The 25,049-nt window shown below is 31.7% G+C and overlaps 1 protein-coding gene across 1 annotated transcript; it reads left to right on the plus strand.

Moving 5' to 3' along the window:
* The first annotated feature begins 18,876 nt into the window (after positions 1-18,876).
* Positions 18,877-19,675, plus strand: LOC127086829 (uncharacterized). Its single transcript, XM_051027645.1, has one exon. It carries the CDS (start codon positions 19,091-19,093, stop codon positions 19,364-19,366), a length of 276 nt encoding a protein of 91 aa, XP_050883602.1. The 5' UTR covers positions 18,877-19,090; the 3' UTR covers positions 19,367-19,675.
* Positions 19,676-25,049: the final 5,374 nt, after the last annotated feature.

Below are 25,049 nucleotides of genomic sequence, written 5' to 3' on the forward strand. Positions count from 1 at the left end.
ACACCAAGATGGGCTTGGTAGACTAAGGTCCTTGGCTTCTAAGGTCTATATTGGAAAGAGTAATGCCTAACCACGACTACTCGTGTGACATTATTGATCCCAACATGACCTCCACCAAGCGGGGTATTCGTTACCTTTAGATTTATTGACTAAATCAAAAGTAAACCATACAAGTCGAGTCGCTACCGCACTTCTATTTATCCAAAGGAAAGGTTAGAAATCGAACAAAAACCGAGAAGTTTTATCGAATCAAAAACTAATAAAAATGTCAGAGATCGGGGTAAGGGGGTTGGTTATGCAATGGGAAGGTTTTAAGCATCCAAAACATCCTAGGTACTCCTAGGGAGCCCTTTTCACAATTTGTTATAAGGCAGGTTGGTATTTGTGAAAATTATTTGTGCAAACATGATTGGGGAGATGAGAGAAGAATGTACAAATTATTTACAATTTTGTGTTTGAATGGATAAACCCATTGCCTACGTATCATCTTAAAAAAGATTAGGATCAAAACCTCGTAGTTCGGGGTAAAAATCTCAAAACAAGTTAGTGAATTGATTGGTCCAAAAGCCTTAAGGTCTTTTGTTATCCAAGGGAGAAAACTCAACCTAAAACCACAAATCCATCATATGAGGATAGCTTCAACATGCTAGTGAGGGGTTAACCCTATAATAAGCATGAAAGACTCATTGTCCATCACTAAGGATATAGGTGAGTATTATATCAACCTCAAGGATAACTCAAACCTAATAGCTAATGGTTATGAAAAGCTTTGATAAGAAAGTGGCCATTGAAACCACAAAAACATTTGAATGAGTTATATTTACCAATGAAAAGTATTTACAAAATATGGTCAAAGTTGTCTTAAAGATTCAATTCAAAATAAGTGTTATGAAAAGAAAGTTTAAAAATCAAAAGCATAATGCTTAGGTTTCTAATGTTGAAAACAAATGTTAATGTTTGCACAAAAAGTTTTGGCTTGGGTTAGAGTGGAGGGAAGACGAAGAATGGCTAAGTCCGAAACATACAAGAGACGAAGGAGAAGAAATAAGACCACAAATGGAGTTCCCTTCTTGAGATCATATTTATGATCCAAGTAGCTCCTATCCTTTGGAATAAGCAAGCAAATAAGTGTATACTCAAGCAATCAATCAATCAAGCAAACTCTTAGGAATCTTCCAATGGCTTTTGTATCTCTCACTTTGGATGCCCATGACAATGGTTCTTCAATTAGGCTAAAGTTGGAGTCCCTAGCACAAGAACACACACATCAAAAAGTTTTATAATGCAAACAAAGAATGGACAAGAGGGAGTGTAGAGAATAGGTCCTTTCAATTCCTCTTCAACATTAAGCATTCTAAAGGCATGAGGCCTAGTTGCTCTTTGACATTATTTCTTCTTTTATAGCATTCTAAAGGAATGAGGCCTAGTTGCTCTTTGACTCCATTTTTGTATAGGGAATGTCCTAAAGACTAAGTCCTTTTGTCCATTTGCATTTGGTCCACAACAATCAAAACAAAAACACAAGCACAATAGTATATACACAATTATATGCTCAAGTGAGCAAAAGGCAAATTGCATTAACATAAACATGTGCTCAAGTGAGCAAAGGACAAAAGCAAATGAATAATATGTACAAGATATTAAATTGCATAAAGTAAATTGCAATAATTAAATGTTAATAGTCAATGGTTAGTGTTAGTGTGCCATAAGGCAAATTTAGCGCTATGTTAAGCAATCGTAAGTGGACTGATGTAGTAGTCACACCTATCTGAGGCCGGTCAATAAAATGTAGGCAACAACACAAGTTAGAGATCTTGATTAGTGAATCAAGCTCCTACAACTTGCCATGCCAAAAGAAGATGAGAAATGATCTTGTATTGATTTAGGCTCTTTGCTTGATTAGGAAGCAACCTATCCTTAATGCAAAGCCATTCACTTGATCTATGATCAAGATGAATTAGATTTGAATCAAGGAAGGTTAAACCTCCCATGTATCAAGGCTAACCACCAATCCTTAACTCATTGATCAAAAAAGTAAAAAGAGATGAAGAAGGAGATGAATAAGAATGAACATTAATGGAAATTTAAATGAAGTAATCAACAAACATTGACCAAGGATAGATGAAATCAAGGTCAACCATTAGTAAACAGAAGCAAAATGAAACTTAGAAGTCAAGAAACAAATAAAATATTTTTGGTATTTTTTAAAATTAAAATAATACTTGAATTAAAATAAACAATTAAAGGTCAAACTTCAAATCCATTTCAAATCAACTTTGAAAAGTCCAAATGGATCATCCTAAGTTCAACAAGGTCAAACAAAGTTTGACAAAAAATTTCAGCATTTTTAGAAACCATAAACTATTTTTAATCAATTAAAAATGCATAAAAATAACCTAATTGAATTAAAATCTCAAATAAATCTCAAATCAATTAATAAATTGATGAGAATATTTTTCATAGATCCATCATCATTCAAACAGGTTGAGAAAATATTTTTGTATTTTTTGAATATCTAAAACTATTTAAAATGAATTAAAAACAATCAGAAAAGAGAAAATTCATAAAAAATATCAAATGATAAAATAAAAAATATTAAAAAACATTTTTGGAAATTAGAAATTAAAAGAGAAATAATGCAATTGGTCTCATATTTTTTGGACTAATAATGAATGAGATATGATTTTTTGAAATGAAACGGAATAAAAGAAATAAAATGAAAATTAAAATCAGAAATTAAAAATATGAAAAAACGTCATGTGTTGGATCAGGCTCATTAATTGAGCTGGTGCATCAAACGATCCTTAAGCACGCGTCCACCAAACACACTAGTCAACTGAGCAACACGCTGCCATTAAAAAAATCATAAAAAGGAAGGATCCAGATTAGATCTGGAAATGAGATCGCACGACCATTATTTGATCTAGCAACCAGACGGTGGTGTACACCACCGTCTTCTCTGGCGAGGCCAGAGATTCCGGCGAGAGTTGCAGAAAATAAACCTTCACCAAATGAGGCGATCTATATAGCAATGGAAAGCTGGGGTGATGTACATCACCCCTGTACCATCTATTTCCACTCTAGACTTCCATGGAGAGAGAAATCAGAGGTTGAAAAATATGGTGTTCAACTGAAACTTGATGGAATTTCAAAATTCAAAGCACAGTTGAGTTGCCTCTGATGAGAGGACTTCAACCAACCCAATAAATGCAAGAAACAAGCTATTAACAAAGAGATTCGAAGAAGGAAAGTTTGAATATCCACCTCTGAAATGTGGATCTTGAGAGCACGATTCTCCTTTGCTAATGCTTGCAGTATGGTCTAGTGATGAAGATGAAGCAAGACCAAGGAATTATAAATTTGAAAATCAACCAATGTAGTTGAAATTCAGATCTGAATTTTTGAGAAGAAAGTGGAAATTCCTTTAAGTATGGCTATGGAGGGATTCTTGCAGCATAACAGGCGCCTTCAGGTTGTCTAATTGTGAAGCCTAGCACTCATATTTATAGCAAATGGCAAAGGTATACATGAGCAATGCATGTGCATGAATGAAGAGGACCTTCATGCATGGGCCTGTACAGGCACATGAAGGGCCCAATTCTGATTGGAAATGAATGCTTATACCACATGGAGTTGAAATGGACGTGCAGAAATGATGTCATGAGCTTGTGCAATGTGTTTTCAACTTGTTTCCAAAAATGCACCAAAACTTTCTCCTCTTCGAAAATGCCACCTCCAAAACTAGAACATGGCCTTATGGGTAATGGTTGGAAAGCTCTTGGCATGAGGATCAATTGTTATGTTGGGCAAAACTTCATTTGGAATTGGGAAATTGGTGAAAATTGATCATAAAGTGCAAGGTGCAAAACATGTGTATGTAAAAATTTCCAAAATGGGCCAACTTCAAGCCCTTCTGTTTCAATGATACAAGCTCCCATGCGCCAACTGCAATTGCTTTTGGGCCTCCCATGCGCCTGTACAGGCCCATGCATGGAGGATCTAACTTCACATGCACATGGATTCTTCATTGCATTGCATCACTCTTGGCTATAAATAGAATGCCTTGCACACTTCAAACTTCAACCTAAAGGCGCCTGAAGCTCTGCACATTTGAATCCCTAACCCTCACTCAAAGGAATTTTAATTTTTCTATCAATTTTTCAAGTTCAATTTTCAACTTCATTGGTTGATCTTTGACTTACAATTCCTTAGCCTAGCTTCTTTGTTACTTCAAGAGCAAGCTGCATCGAAGAATTGGAGTGGATCAAGCATTGAAAAGCTGCACTTCAAAGGTTGATTATCAAACTGTTTTCATTCGAATCTCTTTGGATTTTGAGCATTTCTTGCATTGGTTGGTACCTCTGAAGACCCCATGTGAGAGGCAATTGGTTTATGCTTTTAATTTTGTGAATTGAGCAAGTTCAGTTTGAACACCTCATTTTTCCATCTCAGATTTCTCTCTCTATAGGGATCTTGAGTGGAAACTAAGGGAACAAGGGTGATGTACATCACCCCAACTTTCTAATGATGTATGGATCGTGCATTATGGTAGAGGTTGAGAAACCTGCAACTCTGGCCGGAACAGTGAGGTTCACCGGAGAAGACGGTGGTTTCCACCACCGTCCCCACGTGGATGAGTTCCTGGCCCTTGGATCTGGCTCTTGGGATCTAATCTTACCCATGCATTGTTATGACTTTCTTTTAATCCATGTGTTTCGCTGTTGACTATGGATCACCATGCGCGCGCGTTTCCCAGCCTTTTGATGCGCCACGTCAATTAATGAACCAAGATCCAAGCGTTGTGGATTTTTGCAATTTCTGAATTTTCATTTTATTTTCTTTTATTCCAATTATTTTTAAAAATTCATAACTTCTTTATTTGGAATCACAAAAATATGGGACCAATTGCAAAAAATTTCTCTTAAATTCTAGTTTCTAAAAATGATTTTTAATTATTTTTGTGATTCCATTTAATATTTTTTGTGAATCACAAAAATATTCGCTTAACATCGTTGGATGATGATGGATCTATGAAAAATATTCTCATCAATTTCTCAATTGATTTAAGATTTATTTTAGATTATAGTCCAATTATGTTATTTTTCTTCATTTTTAATTGTTTAAAATTAGTTTCTGTTTTCAAAAAATGATAAAAAAAATTGTCAAACCTTATTTGACCATGTTAGACTTATGATGATCCAATTGGACTTTTCCAAGTTGATTTGAATTGGATTTGAAGTTTGACCTTTATTTGTTCATTTTAATTCAATAAAATATCAAAAATATTTTTATTGTTTCTTGACTTCTAAGCTTCATCTCACTTCTGTTTACCATTGATTGATGTTGATTCCATTCATATTTGGTCAATGTGTTTTGGTTATGTTATTTGAATTTCAATTATGTACATTCTATTTCCATCTTCTTCTTCTTCTTCTTTTTTTCTTTTTGACCAATAAGTTAAAGATTGGTGGTTAGCCTTGACATATGAGGGTTTTAACCTTCTTTGATTCAAATCAAATTCATCTTGATCAAAGATCAAGTGAATTGGTTTGCATTAAAGATAGGTTGCTTCTTAGTCAAGCAAAAAACCTAAATCCATACAAGGTCATTCTTCTTTTGGCATGGCAAGTTGTAGGAGTTTGGCTTACTAGTCATGGTCTCTAACTTGTGTTTGTTTGCCTATAGTTTTATTAACCAGCCTCAGATAGGTGTGACTACTACATTAGTCCACTTACGATTGCTTAACATAGCGCTAAATTGCCTTATGGTACACTAACACTAACTACTAATTACTAACTTTTAATTCAAGCATTCAATTCTTGCAATTTACTTTAATGCAATTTAATTTTTGCTCATTAATTCATTTGTCTTTGCCCTTTGCTCACTTGAGCTCATGTTTATGTTAATTCAATTTGCCTTTTGCTCACTTGAGCACATTATTGTGTATATACTATTGCCTTGTGCTTATTTTGTTTTGTTTGTGTGAACCCAATGCAAAATGGAGAAAGGACTTAGATTTAGGACCTTACCTTTTCTAATGGAGTTTCAAGAGCGACTAGGCCTCATGCCTTTAGAATGCTAAATATGTTGAAGAGCAACTAGGCCTCATGCCTTTAGAATGCTTAATCTTGAAGATAACATTGAAAGGACCCTTAATTCTAAACTCACTCTTGTCCATTCTTTTATTGCATTGTGGAACTTTTTGATTTGTGTGTTCTTGTGATAGGGATCCTAAACTTGAGCCAATTAGAAGAACCATTGTCATGAGCATCCAAGATAAGAGAGACAAAAGCCAATTGGAAGATTCCTAGGAGTTTGATTGATATTTGCTTGATTGCTTGAGTTATTTGCTTATTGCTTGCTAAATCCAAAGGAAAGGAGCAACTTGGATCATCTTTATGATCTCAAGAAGGGAACTCCAAGTGGTTTTATTTCTCTTCCCTCATCTTTGCATGTTTAGGACTTAGCCCTTCTCTTATTCTCTCCACTCTAACCCAAGCCAAACTTTTGTGCAAACATTAACATTGCTTTCAAAATTAGAAACCTAGGCATTATGCCTTTGATTTTTCAAACACTTTTCATAATACTTATTTTGAATTGAATCTTAAGTCAACTTTGACCTTATTTTGTGGATACTTTTCATTTGTAAATACAACTCACTCAATTGTTTTTATGGTTCCAATGGCCACTTTTGCCAAAGCTTTTCACAAACATTAGCTATTAGGTTTGAGTTATCCTAGAGGTTGATATAATACTCACATGTATCCTTAGTGATGGACTATAAGTCTTCCATGCTTATTATAGGGTTAACCCCTCACTAGCATGTTGAAGCTCTCCTCACATGGTGGATTTGTGGTTTTAGGTTGAGTTTTCTCCCTTTGATAACAAAAGATCTTAAGGCTTTTGACCAATCAATTCACCAACTTATTTTTTCAGATTTTTACCCCGAACTACGAGGTTTTGATCCTACCTTTTTAAGATGGTACGTAGGCAATGGGTTTATCCATTCAAACACAAAAATTATAAATAATTTGTATATTCTTTTCTCATCTCCCCAATCATGTTTGCACAAATATTTTTTCACAATACCAACCTACCATACAACATTTGTAAAAAGGGCTCCCTTAGAGTACTAAGGATGTTTTGGGTGCTTAAAACCTTCCCATTGCATAACCAACCCCCTTACCCAGATCTCTGACATTTTTATTAGTTTTTGATTTGATAAAACTTCTCGGTTTTTATTCGCTTTCTAACCTTTCCTTTGGATAAATAGAAGTGCGGTGGCGACTCGAATTGTATGATTTACTTTTGATTTAGTCAATAAATCTAAAGGTAACGAATACCCCACTACAATGGCGCATGATGATTGTCATCTTCAGTGTAGGTGTTCAATAGATAATTGACTTATGTGTCACTCTTTTCTTTATTGTCAACAAAGTTGACTTCTGCTTTAGATTCATCTAAATCTTTTGCTTCAGATTCATCTAAATCTACAACTTCAGATTCAGCTTGATCAATTATCTGAGATTGTTGAGATGGAAGAGTTTGTTGGAGTAAAGTAAACAACTCAATATAGTTGAAACCAGAATGCTTATGACTAACAAACATATTTCCAACATCTTCATCATCTCGAACCTTTAGTTGATAAAATTTAATGTGATTGTTTTAAAAATAACTGGATTTTGAAATAGAATATTTTATACACGACCAAACCCTAATTTTGATTCTATTCTATTTTTCAAATACAAGAAATTTAAATTTCTATTAATTGCAAATTGGACAATTTTGGTGTTTCGAAAACCAAACTCATACACATCAGAGACATATGTCTCTCCATTGTAGTGAGCATTAATAATGTATTTGGGTGCAGAAGACATAGCTCGAGTATTTTGGTATGAGATTGATCTGGAATTGGTTTAGATTCATCTGAACTTGGTTTGTCATGCAACTTTAATATACTTGGCGTTTCCAACCACCTTTAATAAGACTCATCAATTCAATTTGAGTTTGCTAACAAAATTTCAAATTTGTTGCCATTCCAACTGGCACAAGTGTTGATGATGCGCGAATCATGTGCAACCTGCAAAGCCTGTGAAATCTGCATGCATATGAATTCCACAGTGCTTACGCTACATGCAACTTGCACAACCTTCAAATTTGATGCAACATACATCGTCGCTAGTCCAATTGGCAATGGTACCTGAATTTGAATGTGGTCTCTAATTAACCTGGCACCTTACCACTGCATGCAAGCAAAACTAGACATTTTACATTAATCAAATATAACTACTCAACAACTTCCATACTAACATTTCATCACTTCTTTCCCTATAAATAAGACATAAACTGAGTTCATTTTCATCATTAGTAAAAAATACTACTATCTCACATTCTCTCATATTTTCATCACCAACAAACACTACTCTCTCATATTTTCTCACTTGTAAAATGGCTATATTGAATATGGGTAAAATTTACATAGGAACCATCGCTAACATTGAGACTTATGTAAGTGCCTATTTTGCTACGATTACAATTATATTTTTTCTAACACATTACTTTTTTTGAAAAAAACTTTTTTTTTGTTGAATCCATCTAGGTTTCGTACTCGTGTCCATGAATATGTCACCCCTGAACGTGTTGATTCATTCTTATTTAGAGCTCATCGGTGTTGAGCATGTTAGCAAAATCATGTTTTACTTCGTTGATGCTAAGTTTATACTCGTTTTACAAGAAATATGAAGATCCAAAACACACATTTTCTTCTTTCTAACCAGTGAATGTACTATAACACTAAATGAAATATACATGTTATTGGGGCTACCTATTAAGGGTAAGGCGGTCAATAAAAAAACCAACTTTGAAAATTCAATATGCGAAGAACTTTTGGATTTCTCACATACTATTAATTTTCTTAACGAAAATCATTTATATTGTTCTTGCAGTTAGAAATTGTCATCTTCTTCATAACTATACAATGAAGCATCTCTGAAGGATTCCTAAATGATTCATGAAGGATTGCTCGCAAAATATTGTTTTTATTATTTATTATTATTTATGAAAATTATTTGTGGCATCATTCATGATGAACTATAAAATTAATATAAAAACATCATTGAAGAATAGACCATTGTCATAGTAAATTGTGGTTGAGTTTTACTATAACTAAACAATTAGAATGTGATTAAATTTGATAAGATCAATTTGATCTAAGTATAAGTTGGAGCAATGCAAATTAAAATATAAAAGGTTAAATATATGATACACCTGCGATGTTAGCGAAATTCGATTTACCCTTGTAAATATTTTTTTGATCCCCTTGAAATGTTAAAATCATGTATTTTTTGCCCCTTGAACGTAAAAGTTACTCCCGTAAAAAATTTCATTGGTTTATCCTCCAGATTTAGTGTTCAAATTATACGCTTATGGAGGATATTATAGGGGAAAATCCAAAAAAAAAATATTATAGGGGATAAAACGAAACTCGCCTACATTACAGAGGTGTCGTATATTTAACCCAAATATAATCTATTATGTTTCTTGAATATGCTCCTGAAGTAGAAAAATTATAAATATAATTTCAAGAATATCTTGAAAGGTTACTCACAATTGTGATTCAGATTTTTATTGTTGATAAAAATTGTCAAGGTCACATATTAATTATATTATATTCTTATAAATGAACAAACTATTTATGAATTTTTTTTATGTTTGATTTCATTAATAAAAAAAATAATAATACATTTTTTAATATGACTTTTACTTTTTCATTTTGGTCCTAAGATTATGATTTTTACTTGGGGGAAATAAAAAAATATATTACAGCGAAAATCTAAAAATATATATTACTGGAATAAAGTAAAATTCGTATATTTAACTCAAATATAAATTATGATGTTTCTTGAATATGCTTTTGAAGTAGCAAAACTATGAATATAATTTCAAGAATATCTTGAAAGATTACTCATAATTGCGATTCATATTTATATTGTTAATAAAAAAATGTCAAAGGCCATATATTAATTATATTATATTCTTATAAGTGAACAAACTATTTATGATTTATTTTAGGTTTGATTTCATTAATAAAAAAATTAATAATACATTTATTTTGTGAATATGACTTTTACTTTTTCATTTTGGTGCTAAGATTTTGATTTTTACTATTATAAGGTATAGTATAGTAATTTGATCTTATAATGTTGTATAATTTTAAATACAATAAATTTTAATAAAATAAAATAATATACTATTTAATGATTTTATTAAAAGAGAGTAAATAAATATTATATAATTATTTATTTATATGTTAAAATTAAAATGTCATTGTTATCAAATTCATTAAATAAAATAATAAAATGTTTTATTACATTGACCATGCAATACTCTTACTTCATGATTAAGATTAATATTAAAATAAATGTGATAGTGTTCTTTAAAAGTATGAAAAAATAAAATAGTAATATGAAACCGGAATATTTTTAATGCTTAATGGTTATGTGTGTTTTAAATTTTATATATATATATATATATATATATATATATTATATATATATATATATATATATATATATATATATATATATGAAACCGGAATATTTTTAATGTTTAATGGTTATGTGTGTTATAAATTTTCTAATATATATATATATATATATATATATATATATATATATATATGTATATATATATATATATATATATATGTATATATGATATGATGCAGATGTCCATTCATGAGTGAGTTCTATATTGATTTTTCATTAATTACGTATATTCTATAAATAAGTTTCATATTGTATTTAAAAGATACATTGATAAAAAGAATAATACAATATCCTCTTTTTTCTAAATATTGATTAATTCTCTAAGAGGTTATACGGATAATTTAATAACAAAATCTCTAACAATCAGAGATAATATTGATTCTTCTTTACTCATTTCTTTTACATTACTTGTTTTATTTTTTTATATTATATCATATTTTATTAAATAATCAAATATCCATGAAGGATTACAAAATAATGAGTATGCTATATAATTTCTAAAGAACTTATCAAGCATCACCTATGAAACTCGAACTCGGACACGGATACCGGACACGACACAGATACGGACATGGATACGAGGACCCCGCTAATGTAAAAATCATAGGACACAGATACGGCTATATATATTTTATATATGAATATAATAATGCTATTTATGAGCCAAATTTGTAAAGAGATTAAAATGATAAGCAAAATATATATTTATTTAAGATAAAATAATAAAACATTCTTTCAACATTTTCAAACAAATTTCAAACATGATAATTGATATTCATAGATACCTTGTGAAAACCAAAGCAATGGTGTGTAAAGATGAAAATAACCAGAGAAGATAAAAGAATTTTATGGAGACAAAAACAGTGAAATATGTAAATAAAAAAAGGAATCCTAATTGTAGCAAAGAAGTGGAATATGAAAGCTAAAAAACCTATATATTTTGAAATTTTTTGAATAGGGCTTCTTTTTTTAACAAAACATTCTGGCATTTTGTGAATTGGATCCTTTATTTGAAATAAGGTATTGTATCCGTGTTCGCAACAATTAAATTTATTTTTTCGTTAAACACTTCAAAAACGTGTTTGATACGTGTCGTACGCGTGTCGGTGTCCGACACGACGACACGCTATGTGAATGATGTGTCGGAGTTTCATAGAGCATCACTAAAGGATAGTAAAATAATGATTTATAATTACATAGTTTTTTAAAAACTTATCAAACATCAACAAAATAATAATTTATTATATATTTACTGAGAACCTATCAAGCATACATGAATGATACAAAAATAGTTTCTCAAAAACTTATCAAACATCCGAAGGATAGCAAAATAATAATTTACTTATAAAGCACCTCCAGAGGATTGAAAAAAAAATGTTCATATTTATCCTTGTTTGAAGATCTATGATCTAACTCTCGAATGCATCCCAAAAAGATGGTCCAAAAAATTAATTTTTTTATATACATAATAATTTGTCATAAATTTTGGAGAAATCAAATTTAATTTTTAATAAAAAATGTGTGATTGAGTTTTTGAAAAACTACTCATTAGTTTGTATGAATACTATTAAAATATCTCAGAAGGATCATAATTTTAATTTATTCTTTATTTTTGTTCTCTGGATATACTCTATGTTTTTATGACATATACAAGTAGAAAAAAAATATTTTTATTGTAAATTCATTAAGATTGACAAATACTTATTTTATTATTTAATGTTATTAATTTATAATTAATTTATTAAGATTGTGAAAATTAATATGATTAATTTAATATTTATTTCATAACTAATGTTATAAAATTTTGACTAATTTATTAAGATTGACAAGAAAAAGTTGTTATTTTTGTTCTAATCGTGTTTGAAAAGAAAATAAATCATTCAAATGTGAAATGAAGGAATAAAAACTAGTTCCTATATATGTTGACTCATTTAGGACATCGTTTATTTATTTTTCCTCCTCCATCTTCTTATCTTTTAATAATACATTATATATGTTATAAGTTCTATTTTCTATAAATTAAATATATGAATTAAAGATGTGAGTTTTTCCTTATGATAGATAGTTATTTGTTTTTGACAATTTTATATTTTAAAGATAAATCTTAGTGGTGATTTGAGTGAATAAATTATTTTCTTAAAGTAGTTTTTATTTGTTTTTCCGTTGATTCAAATGGATTAGAATAATTAAAATAGTTTGTCGTTGGCAAGACTGATTGACTCATCTTTGATATAGGTTAAGAATGCGTGGTTGGGCCTAACTCAACCCTACAAAATCGGTTGGGGGCCTAACTCAACCCTACAAAATCGGTTGGTAGAGTGAGGACTGCCTCCATTTATAAACACATGTTCAGATCATATATTATCCGATGTGGGACTCTTAACACACCCCCTCACGCCCAGGACTGGACGACTCTGATACCATGTTAAGAATGCGTGGTTGAGCCTAACTCAACCCTACAAAACCGGTTGGTAGAGTGAGGACTGCCTCCATTTATAAACACATGTTCAGACCATATATTGTCTGATGTGGGACTCTTAACAATATAATATGATGGGAAAACTAGTATTGAAGAATCAAAAGTTTGTTTAATCAGATAAATTTTATGTGTTCTAAAAGGAAATTAAAAATTTGAGAAATTGAGAATTTTTCATGAGATCAATGGTTGAATCGACTAAAAGATCATGCAGATGTTTATTGTCTACTCACAACCATAACTTTCTGAAATTGTTTTCTCAACAAAAAGATCATGAATATGTATCATGATGTGAAAATTAATATTGAAGAACCAAAAGTTTCTTCAACCCAATAAATTTTATGTGTTTCTATAGGAAATTAAAAATCTGAGAAATTGAGTTTTTCATGACATTAATTGTTGCATCAACTAAAATATCATACAAATGTTGTCTACTCACAACCAGAAGTTTGTGAAGTTGTTTTCTCAGACTAAAGTCTCAATTTCTAAAATTTTCAGAACTTTATTGATAAGTATTACATATATTATTAAAATTGATATTAAACATCTTGTAGCATATGTTCATTAAAAAAATAGACTTGACGATCCATTCTTTAGACATCTAAAGTTAATTGTAGGGTTGATACTTGTGAGATTATAAACTCTAATTTTGATATTTGAAATACACAAAATATGAATATTAAGATATTTATTCGCATTAAGCCAACAAGTTAGTATATGTTAATTCTCCCATTGACTTACAAATTATTTTAGGTTAATAGCCTAATACGTCTCATCTAAGTAAACTTTTGGACATGGTGCGATTACTCAATTGCTCCAATAAAGTAAGCTAAGATGAGTTTTGAAAGAATGTTGAGAAAATGTATTTTATATGAATCTCATATTTAAGGATATATCTTGATTCAATAATTGGATACTTAATTGAAATCCAGTAGGCTCATTATCAATTCATAAATCAATTTTCTCAATATTAGGGGGAGAGAACAAGCAGTTGAAAGTGTGAATTAGAAGTTCAAATGAAAAATTTGAAATAAAATATTATTATATCATTTTGATCCTCGAAGTTCAAAATAATTATTTGCAAAGTTTATGAAAAAAAACTTATCAGTTGCTAATCCACTCAAAGTGGATCCTCCTATTGGACAACCTAATATTGTAAATGAGTTATAACCGCACCTGAAACGTGGTAGAAAAATCGGTTCTAATGTAAAAAGTTCTCTACCAAGAAAATAAACTAAAGTTAAAGATAAATCAAGTAAGGATATGAAAACTCTAAGAGAACTTTGACATAATTTATTTTTGCGTTCCAGAATAGATAACCAGGTACCTGAAACTTATGAAAATTAAGAGATCTCAATAAATTATGTCATGAATGAAATATGATGGAATCAAAATAAAGTAAATATTGACAATGTCTTTATATACAATATAGCGCTAAAGATGATGAATGATAACGAGGATCATGAGTAAAAGTATATCAAAGATTATAGACAAAGTGAAAATTGGTCAAAGCGGACATGTTCAAAAGAAGAAGAATTAAACTCGCATTACAAGTGACTCGATTTTGGACATGTAATCCGAACACCTCAAGGTGTGAAATCTATTGGATATAAATGAATTTTTGTGAAAAAGAAAAATAAGAATGGTATAAATATTGATTTTTTGCTCAATGATTTTCACAAGGGCCTAAGGTTGATTTTTATGAAACATATCCACCTGTAGTGGATTCAATTAATTTTCGATATTTAATTAGTCTTGTAGAACATGAAGGGCTTAATTTGAACATGATAGATGTTGTAACATCTTACTTATATGACTCACTTGATAGTGATATTTACTGAAACTGACTAAAGGGTTTATTATATCATATATACATGATTTTGTATCTCGAGAAAGCTACTCCATCAAATTGAACAAGTCTCTCTATGAGCTAAAATAATATGGATACATGTGATATAACTATCTCAATGAATATTTTCTAAGGGAGAGATATTCAAATAAGTCCATATGTCCTTGTATATTTATGAAAAGATCTAGAAAATAATTTTCTATAATAGTTTTCTATGTGGATGACATAAAATTGTTGGAACTCCTGAAGAGATTCCAAAATCTATAAATCTCTTAAAGAAACAGTCTGAGATAAAGGACATAGAAAAGACAAATTTATATATAGGTTTACAAATTGAGCATTTGGGCAGTAAAATATTTCTACATTAAGAACATTTTATAGAAAATGTGTTATAACGTTCGTATATGGACAAATCTCGTATGCCGTGTACCTTGGTGATGTTAAATCATCAGATGTGTAGAAGATTCTTTTAGTCCTCGAGAAGAGGCTGAAAAACTAATTGGTCTTGAAGTATCATATCTCAATGTAATTCAAGAATTGATCCATCTTGCTAATTATACTGACTATGATATATTAATTTCTATTACTCTATTAGCAAGATATAGTTCTTCACCTACACGAAGACATTGTAACGAAGTCAAACATATACTTTGTTATCTTAGAGGTAAATGGACATGAGTTTATTTTATTTCAAAGTATCCAAATTAGAATTAACATGTTATGCAAATGCATGTTACTTGTGAGACCCTCATAATGGTAGATCACAAATAAATCATTTGTTTACTTATGGCGGTAAAACTACTTCATGGAGACCTGTGAAAAAAACCATAGCAGTAACTTCATCTAATCATGAAAAAAATTATCACTACATGAGGCAAGTCGAGAATCCATTTGGTTGAGATCCTTAATTCAACACACACATCAAAATCATGGTTTGACTTTTGGGAAAATATATACAACAATCATATATGATGATAATATTGCATGCATCACTCAATTGAAAGATGTTTACATTAAAAGAGACCAACACAAAACATATTTCTCCAAAGTTCCTTTTCACTCATGATCTTCAGAAAAGTGGTGATATAAGCATCCAACATTTCGTTCATGTGATAACCTTCTATACATTTTCTCAAACTCACTCATAAATAGAACTTTTAGCCAACTAGTACGGAAGATTGGTCTTCATCATCGAAGAAATGGCCGTTCAGCTGAGGGGGAGAAATGAATTTATCGTAAAAGGATATTGTATTTTTTTCTTTCACTAGATTTTTTCCCATTGGGTTTTTTCTAGCAAGGTTTAACGAGGCATATCCTAAACAAACATCTCAAATAATTTCCTTCCTTATTTGTAATAATTGGTATTGATTAGTATCGAGGTAGTTCCCTTGCCAAGAATGTTATACTCTTTTTCCTTCACTAGGATTTTTACCACTGGGTTTTTTCTAGTAAGGTTTTAACAAGGCATATCCTCAACGAACATCCAAGGGGGAGTGTTATGAAATAATGAGTGTTCAATGCCATTGTTCTTGTGTCCCCCAATAAACCTCATCTACTAAATGTATATGAATTGTCTTAGCGTGTATTGATTTCTTATCTACTATTTGTTTCCTATAAATAGGACCAAGATTACTATGTAAAGTTACAATTGAGAATAATGTAATACATATTCCATTTTCCCTCTAAATTTTGGTCTTCACTCTCTTTATTCTACAACAATTTCCATTTACTTACTTTACCCATTATTATTTCTAAATAATTTATTTTAACTTTTTTGGTTTAGATGGACGACTCGTGGCATGACTTACAACAGATGTCCTAGACACTGCAACACTCAGTATCACAATCTCTTGGATCACCTAACACTAGATGATAAATTGCCACTAAACTAAAATGTATATGATTGTCTTATTTTTAATATTACCCATTTTATAATCTAATTTATTTCTCCTCTATAGTTTATTTGGCGCACATATCTAGGCTTGGAACATCACCATGAAATCGAAGAAGAAGATGCAGCTGTTTGGACTGCATGCACACTAATAATCAGCTTCACAAGTATGGAGATGCACTATATTGACCATGTGAAATTGAAGTTCAACATACGTAAAAAATCATAGATCCCTTGACGTGCGTCATACAATGACATCAACATAAAATTAATGAACAATAGGCCTTTGACAATTGGAAAGACTTCGCTAACATTGAGTGGCATAAATGGAGGCATCGTCTTCAACGAGTCTTACCTGACACTATCATGCCAACTGAATCTAAACCAACTAATAATTATATGGCTTGGTACAGATCGCTTGCAATTAGGTTTTTCTCCGAAGATAGGTATTTATACGATCAATGCCAAATCACTTACACATAAAAAGATTCCACGTCAAACCCCCCACCAAATTACCAGACTACTTACTCACCATCCTCGATCCAAAAAACTTATTGATCAACAAATACTCAAACCCACAACTAATACATGTCAGACACCCAACCATAAAACCAAGAGCATACTCCATAGCACCACCAACAAGATGCTTATTATCAAAACACCCAACATCCATATGCCCCCACACATCATCCTACCATTTCCAAAACATGCAAGGAACATATAACAGTAACACTTCCTCCTACCATAGCTAAAACGCTTAAATATCACAACACTAAAACATACAACCAACATATGTCTACCAAACACTACAATATCTATTTCTTCCTTTCTCCTATGAATCATTCACACGAATGTCACCATTCAATCGACTAGGCCGCACATCAATAACCCTACCAACCCAACCCAACTATTTCAACATGGGTCATGAACTCAATTACGACAGCGAGTCAATGCATACTCAAGACTACTTAGAAATGTAAGAACTTATTAGATAATTGGGTGATAGTGATGTTTCCGAGACCTCAAATCCTCAAACACCAGTGGTGAATCAACCGTGAGCGTAACGAGTTAGAGTAGCTAGGGGTGTGAAACCGGTGACCGGTATGACCAACTCGGTCGTCCTCATTAGTGTTAAAAATATTATCGTATGTAAAAGTAACTTAAATTAAATATTAATATTTTATATTTATTTTTTTAATAATTTATTGTTTTAATTAAAAAAAATACACTAACGCGTCAGATTAATTGGCGTCAGCTCTTCCACTTTAAACTAGTCGTCATTTGGATTTGTTAGACCTATAGGAGAAGCCAATTTAATTGCCGACAACTCTCATTTTTTTAAAGAAATCACCATTTCATCATGAAACACCTCTACGTTTCAATTTTTTTTCATTTGAAAATAAATTACTTTGGAAATTATGTAGAAAACATGGTTATTGTAGAAATAAATTTAAAAACATGGTTATTTCCATAAAATTTTCACATCCTACATTATCTTTGTCTATAATTTATATTTTTGTATTTTAAAGATGAAAATAAGAGCATCTTCAATGGTGAAAAATTAGTGATTCTCTAACCCTCAATTCTGTTGCTTTTTTTAATTATTGAAGCGTAATGATGTGACAGCATTTGTTGCTTAAATTCAAAGAAAGAAGATTGTTGAAGCAATTTGAAAAGTAAAAAAATTAATTTAATATTAAATATTATTATATTTTAATCAATTCAATTGAAAAATAATTATTAAAGTATAGTATAAATAAAATAATATAAAGTAGTGAAGTCAAACATATGTTACTTATTTACAATTACTATTGGACCAAACATAATTAAGATTATTTAAAAATTGCTTAAATGTGATAAATTAAACTAAAAAATGTGACAATTTAAACTCAAAAATATGATACAAGCAGTAAAAAATATTCTCCCATTAAAACTGCTGTAAGTTGCCAGCTTGTATGTCAGCAGGCCACTGTCATTGTCTTTATGAATATACAGTAAGATAAATAGAAAATATATAAATAAGATAAACTTAAAAAATAATTGGAAAATTGAAATATACACATCATTCACAAAAACCATAGTCTAGAAAACCACTAAAAGTTGTACCAATAAAATAAACCACTGGAAGTAACTTTTCAGCTCATGGTATTTTTCTATTCTTTGTGCGTTGTTTCATTTGCCTATTAACCTTGAAATCTCCATCTTCCTCTATATAACAACGTCCTTCATTTCTCTTACTCCACCAAATCTACAAAACTAGTAATTCATTTTATCTGTCATCTAAAAAGCCACAAAATCACTTTGAAGAATCATTAACACAGAAGAAGATGAGTTCAACAAGCAGAGCATGGGCAGCAGCAGCCAGTGTTGCAGTCGTGGAAGCTTTAAAGGATCAAGGTATATGCAGATGGAATCATACACTAAAATCACTTCAAAATCATGTTAAAAACAATGTCAGATCCTATTCTCAAGCACATAAGCTTTCATCCTCCACTTCTTCTTCAACTATGGTTTCTAATTCTAAAAGACAAACAAAGATGGCAAAGCAATCAGAAGAATCTTTGAGGACAGTCATGTACTTGAGTTGTTGGGGTCCTAATTAATTAGAGGAGATTATATAGAACAAGTTTTTAACTATATTCTTTGATACTTCTTCTTTGGGGTCTGCTAACAACAAGGAAGGGTTCCGATAAGGGTGGATCTAAATTAGATTAAGTTGTAATTAGTATTAAATACTAAGTTTGGAGAGGTGTGTTGGTGCTGTATCTTTCTCTTCTAAAACAAAGTTTGCCCTCTCTTCATGTATTCTTAAATTAGTAAGAGATCGGATGAACATCCACCTGAATCATTTGTTTGTTTGTTAGAAGTTTCTCCTTTGGATATTGATACATCTATTGTTATTGTTTGTTTGACATTAACCACTCATCAAACGTAACATCTCTATCGATTATCACCTTATCTTTTATTGAATCTCATAACTTAAACTCCTTGGCACCTTTTGCATAATAGACAAGGACACATTTCTTTGACTTTGCATCAAGTTTAAATCAATTTTCACTAAATATATACATATTTCTTCTACATAACAAACTCAAAGTCAGCATCAAAATATGTATTTTCTCAATTAACTCGTACTTAACTTGAAATAACCTTTGTAAAAATGTTTGAAAAGAATCGGAAACTCTAAAAGAAATACATGAACCTAAAAAGGATTTAATGCTGCTGATTCTGGAACACATGATGAACTCTTAAAAGAAATCTTTAAAAGAAAACTCTTTAAAAGAAAAAAAATTATCTTTTAGAAAAAAAAATCTTACACTCTAATAAGAATGAAAAACTTATAAAGAAAATTCTTTTAACAGCTCCGGTAAATTTTGAACGTATGTCTAGTAAATATGATACAACTTTTAAAAATAATTTAATTAAGAATATAGACAGAAGCAAGATGACTTCTATGATTTATGGTGTTAATAGAAATAGAAAAAGAAATATTGGTTATACCCATTAAGGAGTTCTATCTTTGAATCAAAACCAAAGAAAATGGTGATAAAACCAAAGGCTATATATTCTCATTTCACTTATGGTTACACACACAACACTGATTCAACACACAAACTTTGGGGTGGAAAACCTCTATAAGACTAATCACAAAGGACTCAAAAATAGATGGATACCTAAAAATAAAATAATATATATTGCAGATATCCTTAGCAACAAGGTTGAGACACCAGTCATGGTGCCAAGACTCTGGATGCTCATGACACATGATAAGAAGAATGTCTATGTTCTAATAGTTTGAAATTAAGCCTGAGGACTCAGTAGGATTTGGAGGAGATCAGAGGGGTAAGATCATTGGTACTGAAATCATAAGTAACGATTATCTTCCCTCTATCTCTAGTGTCTTATTGGTTGAAGGCATAATACATAACTTATTGTCCATAAGTCAATTAAGTGACAATGACTGTGACATTATTTTTAATCAAAAGTCCTGCAAAACTGGTAGTCAAAAAGATGACTTTGTACTCTTCAGAGGCAAGAGAAAAAACAACATATACCAAATTAAACTTTCAAATTTAGAAAGTCAAAATGCTAAATGTCTTTTGTTTGTGAATGAAAAGCAATGAACCTGACATAAATGGTTTGACCATGTTAGCATGAAAAGGATCTCTACGCTTAACAAGTTAAACCTTGTCAGAGGTCTTCCAAATCCGAAGTTTTCTTCATATGCTATTTGTGAGGCATGTCAGAAAGACAAATTTTCTAAAAGATCTTTCAAAGCTAAAAATATTCTCTACACCTATAGGCCTCTAGAACTCTTGCACATTGATTTGTTTGGCCTAGTTAAATTTGCGTCAGTAAATGGCAAGAAGTACGAACTAGTCATTGTTGATGACTACGACAAATGGGCTTGGGTCAAGTTCTTAAGACACGGGGATGGGTCATATCATGTGTTCAAAACCTTCTGCTCCCAAGTGCAAAATGAAAAGGGTCTAACAATTTTTAAGATCAGAAGTAATCATGATGGTGAATTTGAAAACAAATACTTTGAAAAATTCTTTGATGAACATGGCATTTCACATGATTTCTCCTATCCAAGAATTTCTCACCAAAATAGAGTTGTAGAAAAGAAAAATAGAACATTATAAGAAATGGCCAGAACCATGATCAATGAGACTAAGTTGCAAAACACTTATGGGCAGAAATTGTGAATACAACTTATTACATTCAGAGCAGAATCTCTATAAGACCTATTATGGATAAGACTCCATATGAATAGTGGAAGAACAAAAAGTACAACATTTCTTATTTTGATCCTTTTGGTTGTACCTGTTTCATTCTCAATACTAAGGATAACTTAAACAAGTTTGATTCTAAAGCTCAAAAGTATATCATGTTAGGATACTCTGAATACTCAAAAGGCTAAAAAGTGTATAACACTGAAACCAATGTTGTTGAGTAATCAATTCATGTTCATTTTAATGGTAAGCTTGAACTTTAAAAGTCAAATCTAGATGAAAAGCTTGCAGATATGAAGATCATATACTCAAACTCCGAGGGTGTTCAACCTTAAGCAAAACAAGCATCATCAGAAGTTGCTGACATATCAGAAGATGTTGACACACTAGCACCTCAGAAGAAGCTCAAGCAAAGACTCTCTCTCACTCTAAAGAACTTATTCTCGGTGACAAGTCAGAATCTGCCTGAACCATATCTTCATTCAGGAAAGATAAAGAAACCCTTCTAGGATTGGTGTCTATCATAGAATCAACATCCATTGATGAAGCTCTTCTGGACTCTGAATGGATTTTGGCAATCCAAGAAGAACTCAATCAATTTTTCAGAAATCATGTGTGGGATCTAATGCCAAAACCAAAAGGAAAACATGTCATTGGAACCAAATGGGTCTTCAGGAACAGGCTGAATGAGCTAGGAGATGAAGGTGTATAAAACACAAGAAAAAGGGGGTTTGAATTGGGTTTTAAAAACAAAAGCTTTTACCAACTCAAAAACACCACATAATACTAAGAACAAAGAGATAAAGACACAAGGTTCACTTAAAGTCAAATCTACTTCAGTCCACCCGCCAAGGTGATTTTTCCTTATACCCAATAACTTGATCCACTATAGCCAAACAGATTTCAGAACAAGTACAAAGAAAAACTTTATTTGTCTTCTCAAGGATCCGGCCAAAACCTAGTCTCCTTAAGAAAAATACAAACAAACAATTTGAATAAGAATTTGTGTGTTACATGTTGATTTTCACAAGCAGATTTTACACAAATGAAATGCAAAACACATAACGAAAACTGTGTACAAAAATTGATAGCTTTTCACATAGAAACCGACTTGTTAAAATATTGTAGTGCTTAAGTATTTCTTCAAGTCTCCAAGTCCCACTTATATAGCATAAGAAAGAGATCGTTTGAGGGAAAAAATGGGGATACCAATAGAGTGATTGTTCATTGTAGATTGGTGATAGGAGTGGTACATTGTACAATCCTTCGCGCACGATACCAGTGACAGGTGTGATGTATAGTATTGTCCTTCGCCCATGAATTAAGGTATGAAAGGAATATTTGATTTGTACTATGTACTATTTGATCACGTATCCACTTGATCTTATCTTCAAATTAATTGTCTTTTGAGAAATAGTTGATGAAGCATGAAAAGAAGAAACACAAAGTTGATATCAGGATCTTAAGAATCTTCACTCAGAACCTTGACCACGTCAGCGTATGGATTGAGATATTCAGAAACTTCAGCTAAGTAATGAAACTTCAAAAGCTTTCCATTCTTCAAAAGCTTAACAATCAGAGTCACATCCAGAAGCAAAAGCGAAAATAACATTGCAACAACAATATAACGTATTTCCAGAACTTCTCAGGAGTGAATTAGTGCAGAAGCAGAAAGAGCATTGCAGCAGCAACCTGACGTCTTTCAGATATTCTCATGATTAGCGCAGAAGCAGAATTTGTAACATAATGTTCAGAAACTGATGACGTTGCACGTCCTAAACTCAGAATCAGAACTGGTTGTTAAAGCTACATAATAACAAACCATTAGGGTACCAAAATTATTCTCACAGAAATACAACATTGTTATCATCAAAACTCAAGGTATATATGCAGAACCAAATCTTGTTCTAATAATCTCCCCCTTTTCAATGATGACAAAACCGTGTATTTTGATGAACAATTTTGTACAGGGTAATCACAGAAAGATACATCTTATAGAAGTGCAAAGCCCCCCCTGAGACGTACAATCCTAAAAAGATAAAATTAGAATGAAAGAACATTTTCCTGATCAACCTTTTAGAAGAACCAAAATGATCTTCCATCAGAATTTGTTTTGTCTTCAGTAGTTGCTTGAGCTTATCCGGAACACCGGTTGTTAAAATCAACATTTTGATGAACTTTACTTCTGAAGCTTAGTTGAACTCTTTTTGAAGAAGATTTAGAGCTTGGTTCTTTGTGAGATGCCTAGTTGGAAATATTTCTCACACGGTGAAGTTAAAACTTTAGACTCAGAGAGTAGACCATTTATTCAGAAACTGGTAACTTAAGTTCTGATCTGAAAAACTTCAAGAGCTTCTAACATTCTTAACTTTCCCTGAAAGACAATTAAAAAACTATTCTTCGAAGTAGTTGTTAGCAGAAACAAAAAATGTTTGGGTTATGATTCATGATCAGTCACCATTTATGCTATAGTTATTATCATTTTAACAGGTGAAAGTAGGCGAGATATTTAGATTTGTCATATAGTTTAAGTGGTTTTTACTGTTTTTCACCTTCTTTTACCGTTAATGTCATTTAATCCTTTCACTGTTTTTCATCAATTTGTTTCCATTTTCCACATTTTATGCTTGGGTTATGTGTTTTTACTGTTTTTCGGGTTCAAAAGATATTCAAGTACGATCGAATGCAGAAGCCAAGGAGAATCGCAAAGAATCAGAGAAGTTTTCCCACTCTTTTAGTAGGACTGCTACGACCACCTGTAGAACCTGCTACGGGCCGTAGCAGAGAGGTATGAACTAGATCAAACAAATCCAACCAAAACAGGGGCACACGACGGCCACCCGTAGAACCTGCTACGAGTCGTAGTGGAAGGTCTGGAACAAAACCCTGAAACAGGGGCGCACTACGGCCACCTGTAGCACTTGCTACGGGCCGTAGTGGAAAGTCTGGGGCATAGCATTGGAGAAAGGGGCCTGCTAAGGCCACCCGTAGCACCGACTATGGGCTTTAGTAGGCATGCATGCTGAAATCTATTATTTCCTTTTTTGGGGAATTTAAGTGTGCCGGGTGTTTTGGTCCATTGAAGACCTGATGATTTGACTATTATGGATCTGTTTTGAGGAGAGAGAAAGGAAAAATGAGAACTTTTCTATTTAAGGGAATTTTTCAAACAAGAATGGAGAACTTTTTGGCAAGAGAAAAAGGATACGATTCAGGATTGGAGAAAACAAGGGTTTGGGGGAGACAATATTTTCATGAGCGGAAGCGATTGAAGATCAAATTTCATCTAAATACTTATAATGTCTGTATTTTATATTTTGATTTCCTTGAATACTATGAGTATCTAAACCCCTAATGCTAGGGGGATGTCCCTGATTTAAATCTGTCATGACTTTGAGTTTATATTTGCAATAGCAGTGTTGTTTTTCATAATTAATCTACTCTTTTGATGTTCTTAATGCTTTCTCTTTCGGAATAATTGAGATAGTGATATGATTATCAATTAGGTTGGATCACCTTTGGTAATTCTTTCATGAGAATATTCTACAAT

The sequence above is a fragment of the Lathyrus oleraceus genome, chromosome 5, assembly GCF_024323335.1.
Source record: "Lathyrus oleraceus cultivar Zhongwan6 chromosome 5, CAAS_Psat_ZW6_1.0, whole genome shotgun sequence".
Lineage (NCBI taxonomy): Eukaryota > Viridiplantae > Streptophyta > Magnoliopsida > Fabales > Fabaceae > Lathyrus > Lathyrus oleraceus.